This window comes from Perognathus longimembris, chromosome 1, assembly GCF_023159225.1.
Source record: "Perognathus longimembris pacificus isolate PPM17 chromosome 1, ASM2315922v1, whole genome shotgun sequence".
In the NCBI taxonomy this organism is placed as follows: domain Eukaryota; kingdom Metazoa; phylum Chordata; class Mammalia; order Rodentia; family Heteromyidae; genus Perognathus; species Perognathus longimembris.
This window is the reverse complement of record NC_063161.1, coordinates 153,648,723-153,665,499: the sequence shown is the minus strand read 5'-3', so window position 1 is coordinate 153,665,499 and position 16,777 is coordinate 153,648,723. Positions and strand designations below refer to the sequence as shown.

General features: G+C 56.9%; 1 protein-coding gene across 4 annotated transcripts in view; it reads right to left on the bottom strand.

Moving 5' to 3' along the window:
* The window catches only part of Nek6 (NIMA related kinase 6), a 67,209-nt gene that overhangs the window by 23,774 nt on the left and 26,658 nt on the right, over positions 1-16,777 (bottom strand). For all 4 annotated transcript variants that reach the window (XM_048342338.1, XM_048342348.1, XM_048342324.1 and 1 more), the window contains 3 exons: positions 8,231-8,349; positions 1,707-1,847; positions 1,135-1,197 (listed from right to left, as the gene is read on the bottom strand). In XM_048342338.1, the coding sequence (XP_048198295.1) occupies positions 1,135-1,197; positions 1,707-1,847; positions 8,231-8,320 (294 nt within the window). In that variant the 5' untranslated portion in view covers positions 8,321-8,349. The remainder of the gene's footprint in view (positions 1-1,134; positions 1,198-1,706; positions 1,848-8,230; positions 8,350-16,777) is intronic.

Here is a 16,777-nt window from a genome sequence, read left to right as displayed (position 1 = left end):
CAACTTCTGGTTTTCTGGTGGTTCACTGGATATAAGAATCTCAGGGACTTTCCTCCCTGGGCTGCTGGTTTTGAACCACGATCCACAGATCTCAGCCTCCTGAGTAGCTTGGATTACAAGTGTGAGCCACCAGCTCAGCCCCTGGCTGGTCAAGATACATGGTATTCACAAACCGCTTTGCTAAATGGACTACTTCAAGATTAAAAAAAAAAAGTTCTTGGTCCAGTGAATTTTTCAGGTGTGGTGCGCAGGTACTGCTTTGAGAATGCTGGCCGGGGCTAACACACACACACAGCTTTCCTTTGGGGAGAGGGCAGGAGGGCTGGGTGGGAGAGGAACAGCCCCCAGCCGGGGTAAGGTGAGACCCATAGTGGCTCTTCCTCCCCTGCCTCTCTGGCCTCATTACTTCCTAGGAAACCGCGCCCTCTCTCAGGGGGCTCCCCAAAGCCCAACCAGCCATTAGTTTTCCCTAGAAAAAAAATTATGGGCTCTTTTTGTTTTGTTTTGTTTTGTTTTTGGTGGAAGGACTAAACCTTTGTTCCGGAAGGTGTTGACCCCTGGGACAGGGGAGGTTTGAGGCCAAGCTCCCTCAATATCGCTCAGTGCCAGTCCACGAGGCACAAGTAATACGGGGCTCCAAAGTCCAAGGCCCAGAGAGGGGACGGGACTGGCAGACGTGCACCGCGAGCCGGGGCCGCAGCCTCCAATGCCGTCCACACACGGTCCACCCTGAGGTGGGCCGAGGAAGGTCAGAGGGGGCGCCCGGTCCCACCCACAGCCTGCGCACTGAAGCTGAAGGCTGGGGGATCAGTGACCCCGAGTATTCAGAAGGGTCTCTGACACCCGCACTTCCCTTCGTCGTGTAGGAAGTCCACACGCTCCTGGCATGGCCTGGGCAGCCGCGGGAGCTGAACAGAAATCTGGAAAGGGGCTGGCGGGGGTTGGGGAGGGGGACAGGCAGCCCCTGGTCCACCTACTGCCACGGTCTCCACCAGGATTGTGTGGAAGGAAGAAGGGGACGCGACAGACATCCCCCCGCCCATGGCATGCTACCCGGGACAGCTCCAGCACGACTGTCCTTAGTACCACCCCATCCAGGCAGCCTGGCACGCACCCTGCCGGCTCTGGACTCACCTTGAGCAGGCCAATCTCTTTGACGCAGTCCTGCCTGGCCTTGGCGTCCATCATCTCAAAGATCTAGGGCAGCAGGCAAAGAGAAGCAGAGGAGTCAACCCGGGGTCGCCACGCACAGGGAGCGCCCTCCACGGAGCAGCCAAGGCATTAGCGGCTTCACACGAGGAGGCGGGAGCTGCCGGCCCCGTGCACAGAGGAGGAAACTGAGGCCCGGAGGCTCCGCCACTTGCTGAAGCCACACTGCACACACAGCTCAGAGCCTCAGTTTCCACTGTGGGTGGGGCACCAGCACCATGTCCTTCCTCATACACCCCCAAGCCCCCTCGGGGCTCAGCAGGTCCTCTAGGACCTGACTTGCAGGCCCAGGTCTGTGTTGACCTGTGACCCCATATACAGCAGGTGCTCCGTGCATGCCTGTTTCCCATTATGGTTCATGCTGAGCTTTCCCAGCTCCTCGCCGAGCCTGGGAGTGGAGTCCTGACATCTCCGTTCCTGGAAGGGGGCAGGCTGTGGCTGGGTCACGTGTTCAGGTGGAAATGGTTCCTATGAAACACAGAGCCCCCATGACTCACCTGCACCTTCTTCAGGGCCACTGTCCTCCTGTCCAGCAGGCAGGTGGCCTTGTACACCTCGCTGAACTGCCCTCGCCCGATCTTCTTCTCAATCTGGAAGTCGGCCAGCGAGCAACGAAAAGCCAGGGTGCTGGGGTGTCTCTGTAGAGGAAAGAGGCCCTGGTCAGTTACAAGCCAGGTCGGGTAGAGGGGCCTGGGCCTCGGCGACTGAGACTCGGGGGCACCAGCACCCTGACAGCGCCCTCGGAGGCAAAGGAGGGGCTTTGCCAGCCCCCTCCTCCAGCCTCCAGGGGGCTCTCATGCCTTGTTCCATTTGCTCCCCATGCAGGTCTGGCACGGTGAGGCCCCCAGGCGCGCCCCCTCCTGTGCGTCCCCCACTATCACCCATGAAATGTCTCAGAGAAGCTGGCTTGTGGGCCCAGGGCCCATGGGCTCCCTGTTCGTTTAGGGGCTGGCAGAGCAGTGTGTGTGTCCACTCCAGCCCTCCGCAGCGAAGGTCTCAGATCCTGCCTGTTACAGAGGAAACTGAGGCCCAGTGGGCAGCCCCTGCCCACTCTCTGTTCCTTCCTGAAAACCCGAGTGTCCCATCGTGCCAGGGACACGGCTCCCTGTGCTGTGGGGACTGTGTTTTGAACACAGGCCTTAAACATACCCAAGCATCCAGAGTGTTTTCAGGGAGCACACAGGCTGCCCCTGGAGGAGCCTGGGTGCGGGGAGGGGCTTGAGGGGCTGAAGGAAATGGTGGTGGTGGTGGGGGGGGGGTGGCAGCAGTTAGCTGTGGCCTGTTTTTGTTACTTGGAGGAAAAGGGAAGAGAAGGGGGGCAAAGGGTGGGACCCCTGTTTATAAGATAGAAAACGGAGGCACTGCCACAAAACCCATCAGTGGGGTTGGGACCTGAACTCCCTGCTGAATGGGTCCCCAGTGGGGTCCCTCCTTAATGGGGTCATGGATATAGGTGGATGGGAGTGGGGGGGGGGTGGTCACCACAGCCAGGCTGAGTTTCCAGCTGCACATCTGCATATGCATGACCCAGATTTGCATTTCCTGTTACAACCCATTCGCCCTAATTAGAGGAGCCAGCTCCATGGCACGGCACGGGCATCGCTGGGTGCGGGGGGCACAGTGCAGCCAGCGCCAGGTCCACTATTACCCACAAAGCAATGGGCTGGGGTCCCGTCCCTGGGGCAGCCTCTGCTCACCTGCCCTGGGTATCTTGGGATACAGGGCTTCAGAGTCGACAAAGTCCTGACCCTGGTGGAACTCCAAGGACAGACAACGTGAGCTGTGTCCTTGCCCTGAAGGACAGGCCTCCCTGCAAGCCACCTCCGAGCCGCCTTCTGTTCTACAGCAAGTTCTGTTCTTGCCCCAGCAGCCAAGTGATCCCGAGACAGTGCCAACTGCCTCAGACTTCTCCAAGAGCCCAGGAGATGACACAGGTGAGGTCAGGGCAACTGCCCATCGACCCTGCAGGTAAAACTGCAGGCAAGTTGGGTGTAGGCTCCAAGACAGCTGACCCCATGGGGGTCCCAGGGCTCACTGTTAACTCAGGACCACCTGATGGCCCTTCCGATGGCCATGTGCTACTTACTGTCCTCTGCTTGAACCCACATCCCATGCTGGCTCTTGGGGACCCCTTTCTGGGGCATAGGTTGGCAAAGGGACAATACCACCCTGGCTCTGTCAGGTGAGACCTAGTGCTGAGCCTGGTAGTGTGGGTTCAAATCTTGCCTCACTCAGATACTTCCAGGCTGGCTCCTCGGTCCCGTTCTTCCTCATCTGTATGACTGAGGCAGCCATGGCTTCTCCTTTCAGTGGCTGTTGGAGGTCAAACAAGCAAAGACAGGGCAGTGCCCAGAGAGGGCCTGGTGCCCAGGAAATGGGACGGTTGGTATGGCTGTGGGGGTTACCCTTGCTGGCATTCTTGTCTGCATGTTAGGATGATGGTGGTGGCTCTTCCTTCCCAGGGGCTGGGGACACAGGGGACAAGCTCACGGGACTCAGGAAGGTGGTTATCATCACCCCACAGTCGGCACCCAAGCTCCTTTCTCCAAGTCACATCAAATTAGGCCACAGGCTCTCTCCCCCGCCCCCCCTCCTTCGCTAATTTGAGTTTAAAATGTTTGAACTACATAAGCTCTGGCCATCGACAAATCCTTCTTCTTTTTTTTCCCCCCCTCTAAACAGGAGCATAAAATTACATGTTAAAAGAATAAAAAAATGCATTCGCCCAATTAATTTTCTGAAATCTCATTAAAAAATTTAGCCTGACTAAGTCAGACTTCTGACCTGAATTTTAATCATCTTTACACTGGACGGGTCTTCTTTTCCCTGATATTTGCAATGCATCATTAATTTTAAGGCAACGGTTTCTGTGATTTTAAAAGGCACACATCATCAGAATGACATTTTCTGTAAACGAATTTCACCTTTAAAGACATCTGACACGGTATACAGGAAACTTCTAATGGATTTGGTGTGTGTACGCAGTGATATGTTTTAAATCGGCGTTGCACAAAAGGACACAACATACGAAGTCCACGTTGGTTGTTAGATTCCCGACCGTGCGAACCCTGCTTAGCACTTGCCGATCTCGATCATTTCAACCCCAAAGCCAATCCTCCCTCTTGAGACCTCAAGGTGGGTAGATGCTCGGCGGGTAGGGGTGAGGGAGGGGCAGGGATGGTGTGGAATCAGAACTTTTTTTTTTTTGGCCAGTCCTGGGCCTTGGACTCAGGGCCTGAGCACTGTCCCTGGCTTCTTCCCGCTCAAGGCTAGCACTCTGCCACTTGAGCCACAGCGCCGCTTCTGGCCGTTTTCTGTATATGTGGTGCTGGGGAATTGAACCTAGGGCCTCGTGTATCCGAGGCAGGCACTCTTGCCACTAGGCTATCTCCCCAGCCCGGAATCAGAACTTTTTACCCTCAGTAGCACAATAGTGGGTCTCTGATCTCACAACAGGCTCACCATTAACTATGAGCTCAATTCCAAGTTGCTTTCACAAACCCACCCATTCATCTACCTTCTCTAAGTGCAAGTATTTAAACACTTTGCCACCCCTTTCTCTGGGTTCCATCCTGAAGTCCTCCGCTCCCCAACTCTTTGTCTGTTTGTACAGAGGGTGCCCCAGTAATGCTGGGAACCCCTAATACTCATGAATTTAAGTGAAGTTACTATTTGGTCATGAGACCTTACCAAGTTCCAGCATTTCTTTGGGAAGCATGCATACGGATTTTGGTCTGGGCCGTGCATGTGGGTGCTTTTCTCCTAAAAGAACCATGCTTGGCATATCTCAGGACAGAGGCCTGTTAGCTGGGGTTTCTCTGGCCCCCTTTTGGGAGACCCATTCAGTGGGTGGGCCGGGCCTTGTACTATATTCCTGTTAGGATGGTGCTGCAAATTTGTAAAATCATAAAGCTCGGGGCATTTTAAGCCCCTGTCTTTTTACCTCCACACATTCATGAAGTTGAAACTCAGTGAAAACAAGCATGCCCAGCTCTCCAAAGCACACATGCACTTCACACACCAACAAACGTAGCTCCGCCTGGGCCAGCGGCTCTGAGCGAGAGAGCTGCCGGCAGGGAGTGTGCCGCAAGGCGTGGGCCTAGAAGGTCAGCAAACCCCACAGGGGCACTGTTTGTCATCTCTGCATTTTCTACCTTGGGTAGTGGGTTTTTTGGTTTTTTTTTTTTTTTTTTTTTTTTTTGGCCAGTCCTGGGCCTTGGACTCCGGGCCTGAGCACTGTCCCTGGCTTCTTCCCGCTCAAGGCTAGCACTCTGCCACTTGAGCCACAGCGCCGCTTCTGGCCGTTTTCTGTATATGTGGTGCTGGGGAATCGAACCTAGGGCCTCGTGTATATGAGGCAGGCACTCTTGCCACTAGGCTATATCCCCAGCCCGGCAGTGGGGTTTTTTAACTGTGAAAAATGCAATGGTTTTTAAAATACAAAAAAAAAAAAAAAAAGATAGAGCCAAGCTATACCAGAGGCAGAGATTGGAACTCTCACTGTGCAAGAAAAGCTGGGGCAAAAGACTCCATCTCAACAAAACAAGCCAGACTTGTTGGTACCTTCCCATAATTTCAGCTATATAAAAGAACCCCAGGACCTTATTATTATTATTATTTTTTTTAATTAAAGCTGCTGGGCACGGGTTGATCCTATCTGTAATCCTAACTACTCAAGAGGCTGAGATCTAAGGATCATGGTTCAAAGCCAGGCCTGTGAGTGATACTCTATCTCCAATTAACCACCCCAAAGCAGGAAGTAGAGGTGTGGCCCAAGTGGCAGAGTGCTACCTTTAAGCGGAAAAAGTTCAGGGAAAGAATCCAGGCCCTGAGTTCAAGCCTCAGGACCTATAAAAATTAAAACTGAAAATTCTGGAGAGCTCAAGTAATCAAGGCCCCGATTCCAACTCCAGTCCCACCCACATAAATAAAACCCATAATGCAGTGCTTCCTTGAAGACGGTGGGCCCCCATTGTCTCATGAGCAAGGTGCCATTATTCATCCCATTGTCCAGGTGAGAAAGCCAAGGCACAGTGGTCGTGTCCCCAACTTCAGCGGGCTGGCAAGGGGTGGAACTGGGAAGGGTGGATCCAGCCCCTAAGGGTGGCTTCAGCCCCACTTAGGGCACCAAGGGAAACATCAGGCAGGCCCAGAGGCAGGGCGTGGCCGCCATGTCTCCCCAGGCCGGCTTGAAATCAATCGGGAAGGAGGAGCAGAGAATGAAGGCCTGCAGCCAGCCGCCTCCATTGCTGCCCCTGCCCCAGTGACTTGGAGGCCCCATGCGCTCTGATTCTGCAAACCTGGCCAGGTGCTGGTGGGACGGGGGTGTCCGCGCCTGACAGCCGCTGCCCGCAGCAGCCTGGTGCTGAGTAATCGGGTCTAATTAACTTAACTGTGTCATTACTACTCCAACATGTGCCACGGGATGCGAGGACACTGCCGCCCCCGCGGCCCACCGCCCCCTCGCCTTGTGCGAGAAATAATTATGGGCCTCTTTCCTCTGCCAAATGAGGCTGTAATTAACCCTAATTGCTTGAAATGCAACTGGCTAATTCTGGGAGATTAATCAAGGGGGGATTCAATTGTTAGTGAATGACTTAATATGACAAATGGCTGCATTACCCAGGCATGCCACCCTGTCCTCGCTGTCAGCACCATGTCTGGATGCGCTTGGGCTAATGGTGTCCTCGGGTTTCCCTAAATTCTACCTGGCAGTGGGTCCCTGCATGCCAGCCAGTATCAGAGATGGAGAATCCAAATAGCATCCATGTCCGCGTACGCTGTGGGTACGTGCGCATGCGTAGACAGATGTCCGTCACCGCCAGCTCCTGTCACCTCTGTGTGAATTGGCAGCATAGCCAGAGAGTGGAAACACACGAGAACGTTTTCAGACACACCTGTCTCTTAGGGTAGTACCTTTGTGCAATGTAAAACTTGTGCAACTGAAACAAGCTGACCCGGGAGTCCTCCAACAGGATCTAGCGAGTTAGAAGCTGTGATAAGCCTTCCACGGTGGGAACATGGGTATCTCTGAATTGCCACTTACGTCTCACAATCTTGGGTCAAAAAGCCAACTCTGTGTGTGTGTACGTGCGCGCGTGCACACAACCACACACACACACACCCTGGGGCTTGAAGTCAGGGCCTGAGCACTGTCCCTGAGCACTTTTTTTTTTTGCTCTATCACTTAAGCAACTTTACTTCCATCTTTCTGATATTTTAATTTGCAATAATGATCTCATGGACTTTCCTGGCTGGGCTGGCTTTGAACTGCAATACTCAAATCTCAGCCTCTTTTTTTTTTTTTTTTTTCTTTTTTTTGGCCAGTCCTGGGCCTTGGACTCAGGGCCTGAGCACTGTCCCTGGCTTCTTCCCACTCAAGGCTAGCACTCTGCCACGTGAGCCACAGCGCCGCTTCTGGCCGTTTTTTTCTGTATATGTGGTGCTGGGGAATCGAACCTAGGGCCTCGTGTATCCGAGGCAGGCACTATTGCCACTAGGCTGTATCCCCAGCCCCATCATTAAAATGAAATCTCAGCCTCTTGAGTAGCTGTAATTATAGGCGCGAGCCACTAGCGCCTAGCCCAATAGCCAACTTTTAGCAAGAATTTTTGATCATTTGAGACTGCTCACAGGACCCTAAAGGATGCGGCCCCTGGCCGAACTGCCTGTGTCCACTTGTCCTCTGTCACTTCCTGGAAGACGCCTCTCAGGCTCCTAGGTTGTGTCAGGGCCTTGCTGGGGCTCTAGGGACTTCTTATCATTCATGGGTTCTTATGAAGCTAAGGACAGACAGGGTCTGGTCCACACACAGCCTGTCCTGGGTGGAGCACGGCACATGGATCTTGAGTCCATTAACTTGGCTGGCATCGAGGCTCCTCTGTGCCAGCCTGGGATGTGGGCAAGGTCCCACTCCAGGTCTTCTCTGTCTGAAAGGGGAATCTGGAGCCAGTGCTCCAGGAATGGCCACAGCCAAGTTCCAGGCAGACTCCATGCACTGTGGACAAGGAAAAGGCCTTACCTGTGAGTCAGAAGGGTGAGCAGGCCCCGGCGTGTGGCAAAGGTTGCTCGGGCTCCCTCCTTGGGGCAGGTGACTGGGCTGTCCTGCCATCCTGCATGCCAGCCTCCCCAGGACACAGGCTGCAACAGAAAACAGGGCCCATTCACATCCTCCTCCCAACACTCAGGTGTGCGAGCGGGGGGGTGGGGTGGGGGGGGACTGCATCCCAGTGACCCCCTGCCCTCACCAGGGATCAGCCTATTCCAAGAGTCGGCCCACTGGGAAGGAGACAAGGAAGGTAGCAGGTTCAACCCTGTGTGTGCTGGACACCACAGCCTTGCTCTTCTACCATCCCCTGGCAGGGGCTGCTCTGTCCTACCGTCCCCACTGTCACCCTGCCTGAACTCAAGCCATCAGCCTGGCTGGTCAGGGACAAGAACCAAGCCAGATTCTGGCACGTGCTACAGGAAGGTCCCCATGTCCTGGTCCCAGACACAGGGTCATCAGAAGGCCAGGCCATGCCCAGAGCACTGTGTGCACCTCTAGGCTGGGGCGGGGCCTCTGCACCAAAGGAGTAACCGCAGCTCCAGGACTGGGCTCCTAGGAGTTCCGGAGTTCAGACGTCAGGAGGTCCACGGCCTGCACCAGCTTGGCTCTAGGGAGGACCGCGCGGCACCCAACCCCCACACAGAACTTGGCATCACTTGTCCCTACCCAGGCTCTGCCACCTTCTACCCGCCAGCTCCTCCCAGCCATCCTCAGCCGCAAAACCCCACACTGAGAGCCCTTTCCAGCCCACTCTGTGCCCCGACCCAGGAGCTCCGCACCTGCATGGACCCCGGGGTTCAGCACGAATCAGCACCACTGCATGTTACAGTCAGGGTCCCTGGAGACCAGGCTCTGCGCCTCTCCACATCTGTTTCCAGCTCCACCGGGGGAGGGGGCCCCTCCAGATGCCAGCGGTGTCTACACTATTTCCTGGTGTGTTAAGTGAGGTCTCTCAACCCCGGAATCCCATTGGGCTCAATCTCGGGCCTCTCCACCCCTACCCTCAGGGCACCCCGCCTCTGCAGTGCTCTTAGGAAGCCTTCCCCCACCCTTTGCTGTTGTGTTGGTGTAAAGCTTCCCTGGGCCACTAGGGAACAGCCAGAGATGGTAAGATGCACGAGCTTGGGGTGTGGCCCCCCGCTAGCTGAGCACCTCGGCAGTGTGAGCCCCACTCCTGCCAAGCCCGGGCCCATGCAGTCTCCTGCCGGTGACACTGCCCACCTTGGACATGGACGTGCCACATGGTTCTCCCTGTGGTAGGCGTGTAGGAAGACCACGGAGTGGCCTCAGATCTGTCATGCAGGGGGCACCATGCCAGCAGCCTGCACCCCCTCCCCACAGCCCTGCTCTGGCCTCGGTGCACCTCCTGTCTCCTGGTGGGGTGTCCCAGGGCCCAGCGCTCCCCCCACCCCAGTCCTGGGGTACAGATGGGACCAGGTGCCTTGGGCGTCTTCTACCATCTGGCTGAGCACTGTGTACCCCCAGGGTACGGTGGCAGAGGTGGGGTACACAGAGCCTCAGGATAAACACATAAACATGGAGCACCTTCTGCAGGCTGGCACGGCAAGGGGGGGCAGAGGGGGGCGCAAGCAACAGCAAAGCGGGCGTGCAAGGGCGAGAATGCACGGGAGGGTGAGAATGTAAAATGCGCATGAATTTGAACATGAAACCGGAGGCTCCTGCAGGGCTCAGCAGCTGCTGTGGGCTGCACCCCACAGACCCCTCGGGGTGACATGTTCACATCCTCTGCCCTTAGGGAGGTCTCCGGGGAGAGGATGGAAGGTTCTGTCTTCATCTACGAATGCTTCTGCGTCGGCCACAGGCTGCCCTGTCCAGATGGCCCGCTCACCTGGCCACCTGACCCACCTGTCTCGGCTGCCCCCAGAGAAATGGCACCAACTACTACCTCTAGACTCCCTCCCTGTCACCCTGCCCTGCCCAGCTCCAATCCCAAGGCCTTGGGATTGACCAGCAGCCCAATCCCACTGGGCAGGAGGCTCCCTGACATTCAAGAATGATCACCCCATCTCCAGCAGCCATCCAACACAGTAGTAGTTTTGTACAGTCGGGAGCTCACCCCAAGACCTCACTGGAGGCTCCAAGATCCCCAGAAGGGAGCGTAGGCCACCCCAGAAACGACGGTAATAACAAGGATAGTGACTAACGACTGCTGCACCTGTGTTGTGCTGCACCATGCGCCATGCATTTTCCTCATTAGCCTTAACACGGCCCAGCAGGGTCTGTTATCCGCCCACCTAGCAGATGAGGGAACGAGGCACACGGGGGATGGCAGGCAGCGGGGCTGGGGCCTGCACCTATGATGGTGCTGTGTCTAAAGCACACACCGCAGCTCTTCAGCAATGCACCAGCCCTTTTCCAGTGTGCCTCCTCCCAGAATGAACTCTCTTTCCACGCGATGCATAGGGGTGACCCCAGTGGCCTCAAGAACAGAAGCCCCCCCACCTCCCCTAAGATCGTGCTCCAGAGCATACCTAGCTACCATGTGTACCTGTGGTCTTTGGTGAGTGACTGCTACTAAGTCCTACCTCGGGCCTGTGGCAGGTGTGGGGCTCCCCAGGGCATGGGGCTCCCCGGGCGGGTGGGGGGGTCTTGTCAGTGAGCCGGAGCCTTCCTGCTCATCCTCAGACACATTTGGTAGACCCATTTCTCAGGCAGGGAAACTGAAGCCTAGGAAGGGGCGGTGCAATACCAGGATAGGACTCTGCAGTCTCTTGGGGGTTCTTCAGGAGTTGGGGTTTTAGGGAGTGCACATTTTTTTCCATTACACCCCAGTAGGAACCGAAGTCCCTTATGCCAGGAATTTCTAGTGGACTATGTACGTCATGGGGTTCAAAATAAGGAAGGCCAAGGGTATTTGGAGGGACAGACGTGGGGGGGAGGGCAGGGGAAAGCCTGCATGCAGGCCCCAGGGGGACCACGGGGAGCTTCCTGTCCCTGGGATCTGTGGCTCCTGCCAAGTTGCAGAACAATGAGGCCATGGCTGCCAAGCCCAAGTCAGGGGCCAAACATCTGTGGAATGCGACCCAGAGCCACAAGGCCACCCCAAAAGCCACCTCAAAGAGGGCCTTTCTCCTGCAGGGGCCCAGGCGCTGTGGTGTTCCCCCCCACCCCGAACGCACCCCTCCCCCCAGTGTCTCTGCTGGCCCAGGTGCTGGACCGCCTGGGCTCCAGGCTGGCCCGGTTTCCTAATCTGGGAAATGGGGCTGGAGGTGAGACCCACCTCAGAGCCACCAAATCAGCAGACGTAAGCTGCCCAGGACAGCCTGGCACGCGGGAGCCCGCATGGCTGGCCTTCCTGAGCCACGGAGGAGAGATCGCCTGGGGAGGTGGAGCGGGGCAGGGACCTGTCCTGGGTCACACGGCTGCCAGGTGCCAGAAAGGAGCTGCTGGGCTTCCCAGGTCAGCCCTACAGATAGCACTGGACCCCTTCATCAGTCCTGGGGACCAGCCCATGGACTGCTCCCCTCGGCCCACATCGGACAAGGCTTTAAGTCCCAGGGACCGGCCGCCATGCTGTGTTGGACTCAGGCTCCAAGCGTCCCCTTTGCCTGTCCCGGTCCCCTGGCCAAGCCTCCTCCAATTTGCAGAAACTTCATCTTGATGGAGGTCTCACCTTTTTTTCTTGCCAAATATCACCCCTCGTGGAGGCTGACAGTGAGCCAAGACTCCAGGGAGGCTCTGGCCCCGACCCCAGCTGCACCTGTGTGCACGCTTGTGTACACCTGTGTGTACACATGTGTGCATGCCTGCGTGTGGAGCTGGATGTGTCTGTGTGTATGTACACCGGTGTGTGCCTGTTTTATGTATGCCTTTGTGTATGTATGCCTCTGTGTGTGAATGTACAATTGTGTATGTATGCCTGTGTGTGCCTCTGTGTGCATGCACATTCTCGGGGCTCCTCTGGCACCCACAGCCTTTGAGCCCAGGCACCTTCTCACTCTGTGCACGGAGGCCGCCCAGGACAGTGCTGGTGGCTGTCAGAGAAGCAGGCAGCGCCTCACCCCGCTTCTCTGAGGAGAGTCCCCAGCCCCGGGGCTGCTCCCCCCACGCATCACTCAGACCCCAGCATCAGAGCCAGGGCTGTTTCTACAGATCCAGCGGGCTCCTGGTCACAGGGGTCAGTGGCTGGCACAGCCCAGTATACCATCTAAAGCGAAAGCCCCGATGCCCACCAAGAAGACTGTCACACTGCGCACAGTGAGGGGGCGGGGCCAAGCCGCTGCAGCACCAGGGGACACCCATGGGTGACTGGACATCTCCTAAGGAGCTGGAGATGAAGAAACTGGGGTTCCAAGGAAGGCACCACTTGCCTAAAGTAATGCCACACAGTGGAGAGGGCACTAGACCTGCTGCTCAGTTGGCAGACTGAGCAAGGGGAGAAAGCAAGTCCTGGATCTGCAGGGCCAGAGCCAGGCAGTGGGCACCCCCCCATACCCCAGGGCAGACTGGCTGGGAATTAGATCCAGCCAGGCCTTGTGTGCCAGGCACACACCAAGTGTGGCACACAGACTCCCACCAGAGGCTGGTGAGAACCATGTACAAAGGAAGAAACTCAAGTTCAGACAGGTTAAGTGGCCAGTCCGAGGTCACATAGCAACACAGGAGGTGAGAGAGGCCCATTCATACTGCCTGTGAATGAAGAAATGAATGAGTGACTGCATCTGGCTTTCCCTCCCCTGCCGACGCCCCTGGTCGTCTGGTCTCGCGGTTAGCAGACGTCAGCCATCCATCACTTGACAGGAAGCGGCCAGATCTCAGGCCAGAGCGGCAGAGGCCTGTCACACTGGAGGGGAAGAGCCACAGATGCTGTCTGGCTTCCGGACAGGTCCCGTGTCTCCTCACTACCCCACCCGCAGCCCAAGCCACAGGCATTGCTCAAATGACCATGGAAGCCCGGCTTCCTTGAGGTACAGAGGCCGCCCACTCCCCGGAAGTGCCGTGTGAGCGCCAAGGTTCCCTTGGGTAGCCGGGCCTCCCAGGGTGAGCCTGCAAGGCCCGGGCTGGCTGGCTGGGGTCCACAGCTGCAGGGCCTCGACCCTTCTCGGCCTGTCCCTGCAATCTCCTGCTTGCTTGCCTGCCTCCCTGTTCTCCTTCTATTTTTTTTCCTCTGGCCCACCACAGGCAGTTCCAGAACCTGCTGCTTCCTACTCAAAGGTCACAGCAGAAGGCCCCACATGGAGTGAGGTGTCCTGAGCTCTGCCAAGTGGCACTAGCCGGCGCCAGATCCCCACCATACTACACAACCGCCCCTAGCAAATGACACAGTGCCCTGTCCTTCCAGATGTTTCTGGACAACCTGGAGGAGCCATGGCTGCTCGGGATGTAAACTGCTCCTGTACTCAGGGAGTGGGCTTCCGGCACCGGCCTCCAAGAACAGGCCTCGAGCGCCTCGCGCGGATCTCACTGAGAACAGGTCTGGGGAGGCCTGGTCAGAATGCCTCTGCCTGCTAGGAGAGGGGTCCCCTGGACTCCTGGGACCTCCAGAACCTCAGAACGCCCATGGTCACGTGGGGGTCAGACACAAATCACAGCATAGCCCATAGCGCCTTTAAAGAACATTGGGGGAGCCCCGGTCATATTTGAGTTCTTTCTTCTTGGGTATGAAAACAAATTGTTGAAGGAAAAGAACACAGGGGCTGTTGCTACCTTGTGTCTCAGTGAAAGAAACACTGGGTTTCTGTCAGAGATGCCCTGGGCTCCCCATTTTACAGACAAGGAAACTGAGGGGCAGAAAGGTTAAGCAACTGGTCGCGTTCATGTTCCTGGGACATGGTGCAGCCTGGGTCTGAATTCAGGCTGACTTGTCAGAGTCTCAATTTTAATGTCATTTGCCTGGAGCCATCTTGAAGATCAGCAGGAGATGGGAAAGGCTGGGTCTCACTCTGCCAGGATCCCTAAGTTTCCTAACAGATCCACTACCCCCGGGCCCTCCTGGGAAATGAACTTGCTCAAGGCCCTGGCTGCCTTTTCTCCCTTTGCCTGCAGTGAATGGCCTCCTGGAAAACCTGACTCCTGCTTCAGTGCTCATCTAATCCAGGCAGCCTCTTCCAGGCAGTCTTCCTGGAGTCCTCCCTTGATTCACACGGAGCCTGATAGCCCCAGTCCCTTGTGTTGTCTCTGCTTGATCATGCCTTCCCTTCCATTGTAGGCAGAGGTCAAAGCCCTCACCTCCAGGGCCCAGCAGGCACAGAGTCAGGGTTGGGTGAGGGCAGTCTGTCCAGCCAGAAATGCCAGCGGGCACAAGGAAGGGGCCTGGTGACCTTGGACTGGCCCATCTGAGGTCACCGGGGAGAGCCCAGAGATGAAAGGGAAAGGTGGATTTCAAAGCTGAAATTCTTTTTTCTTCCTTGTGCCATTCCTGGGACTTGAACTCAGGGCCTGAGTACTGCCCTGTTGCAGCCAGGGGCCCAGGATCCAAGGCCCACCCCAGGGAAGAGGACTTTTCTCTGCTCCTCCCAGCAGCTCAGGAGTTCTGGCAACGTCTACAGATCACTCTGCATGAAACCTGCTGGTGGCCACTGCTCTGCCCCTGGGCGGTGACAGGGGTCCTGCCAGGCCCCCAGGGCTTTGCTGGCTGTCCTCACCGGGCAATTGAGCATAAGGCCAGGGGGACCTGTGAGCGGAGGACCCCCAGGTCTCGAGTGTGCTCTTGTCATTTGCTGGCACCTCCGAGAGGTGCAGATGTCAGTGAGAGCAAGTGGCGCCCCAGCGGCAGGCTGGCAGAACTGGGCCCCTTTCCCAGTGGCTCCAGATTGGCTCTGGGCAAGGCCTGCCCAGCCCAGGCAGGTGCAGGACACGACACCGATGGGCCTCCCTGGACACCACCGGAAGGAAGCTCCCTCACCACGCAGCGCGCCGGCTGCCACCTCCAACACGTGCCAGTCGCCACGGAGCCCAGTGCTCACCAGGCAGTGCAAGCGATGGTGGTGGAGCCAGAGGAGCTTAGGTTCTGGGATGTCCCGCCCTCCTCCCTCGTTTTATCACCAGGAAACTGAGGTGCAAGGGCACAGGAGTGACCATGGTAACCAGCACCACACACCACCACACTCATCCCCTGTCAGCCACCCGCACAGTGGGTGCTCGAAGTCAGTGTGCCTGGGCTCTGGGAGAGGTTGGGGGGTCCCCTCCCCTCCCTCATACACGGGATCCAGAGAGACCAACTCCTTGCTGTCCTTTTCAAAGCACAGCCCTTCCTCTCCTTTGGGTGCCAGGGCAAACATATCAGCTGCCCACAAGAGGTCAGAGCTTGGCAAGCAGAAGTTAGTCCTGGGTTCGAGTCCTGGCTTTGTCATATCCCCTGTTGTGTCACAGTGTTCCTGCACACAGCATGGAGCCAGGAATAGCCTCTTCTGACCCGAGTGCTGGAGCGCTTGGTGACATTATCCAGGACAAAAGTGCTTAGTGCCAGGCCCGGCCCCTGACAGACACACTAAGAATGGGGTCATTGTGTGACTTTTTCACATCCTTATTCAGGCCTGTATTTTGCTCTCCAAAATAAGGCTATAGATCCAGCAGTGAGGACTTGGAGTGAGCCTTCCTTCCTTCCTTCCTTCCTTCCTTCCTTCCTTCCTTCCTTCCTTCCTTCTTTCCTTCCTTCCTTCCTTCCTTCCTTCCTCCTTCCCTCCCTCCCTCCCTCCCTCCCTCCCTCCCTCCCTCCCTCGTGCCCTCCCTTCCTCATGCACATCATACCAGCTGCCTCCCCTTGGTCTATCTGTGCTGACAGCCCAGGATCCATGCACTCCACAAAGCCCCTGTTCTTACAGACCCCCCAGGATGGAGCCCCAGAATGGCACGCACAGGTCAGGCCAGTGCTCTAGATTAAGAGGCCAGGCTAGGGGGCGAACTGCTTCCCTCCACCGCCAGGACCAAGTGGCCCAGGTGCTGGACAGGACTGGCCGAAGGGAAGGGAGCTCAGAGGCGTGGTGACTGGACAGAGCTTTGCCAGTCCCAAGAAGAGCTCTCCTCATCCACACCTGCCTCCCCCCTCAGAACAGCAGCAACCTTGACCCTGTGCCAACTGCCCCTGTGTCCCATCTGCAATTTGGTCACCTCAGGGACGGATGCAGGCCCAGGGCAGCTGGGGCCCCAGAGGATGCCTGTACCAGATCCTGGCATCCAGGCTTGGCCACCTGCCAGGACACCTTCCCTGCCAGCCAGCCACGACTGCTGGGCATGTGCCAGCTGCTGGCCCAATCGTGGTTGTGGGTGCACCCCACAACCAGCTGTCCCTGGGGACTGGACTCCACATAAAATCCCTGGTGTGTGCAGGAAGAGGTGGCCACTGACCGCGTCCTCCATGATCCTGAGAGGTGAGCATCTCTATCCTGGCTCACAGAGAAGGTTCCAGACAGGCCAGGTAGGGCCCCTGAGGATCACAGCATGTGGGCAGCACAGTCTCTATTTGGCTGACATGGCTGGGTGTATCTAGAGACCCTGTCTTCCGAATCAGCCCTGCCATTCCCGCAGTCACATAATTACGGGCTCTGGGGGCCACTTCTG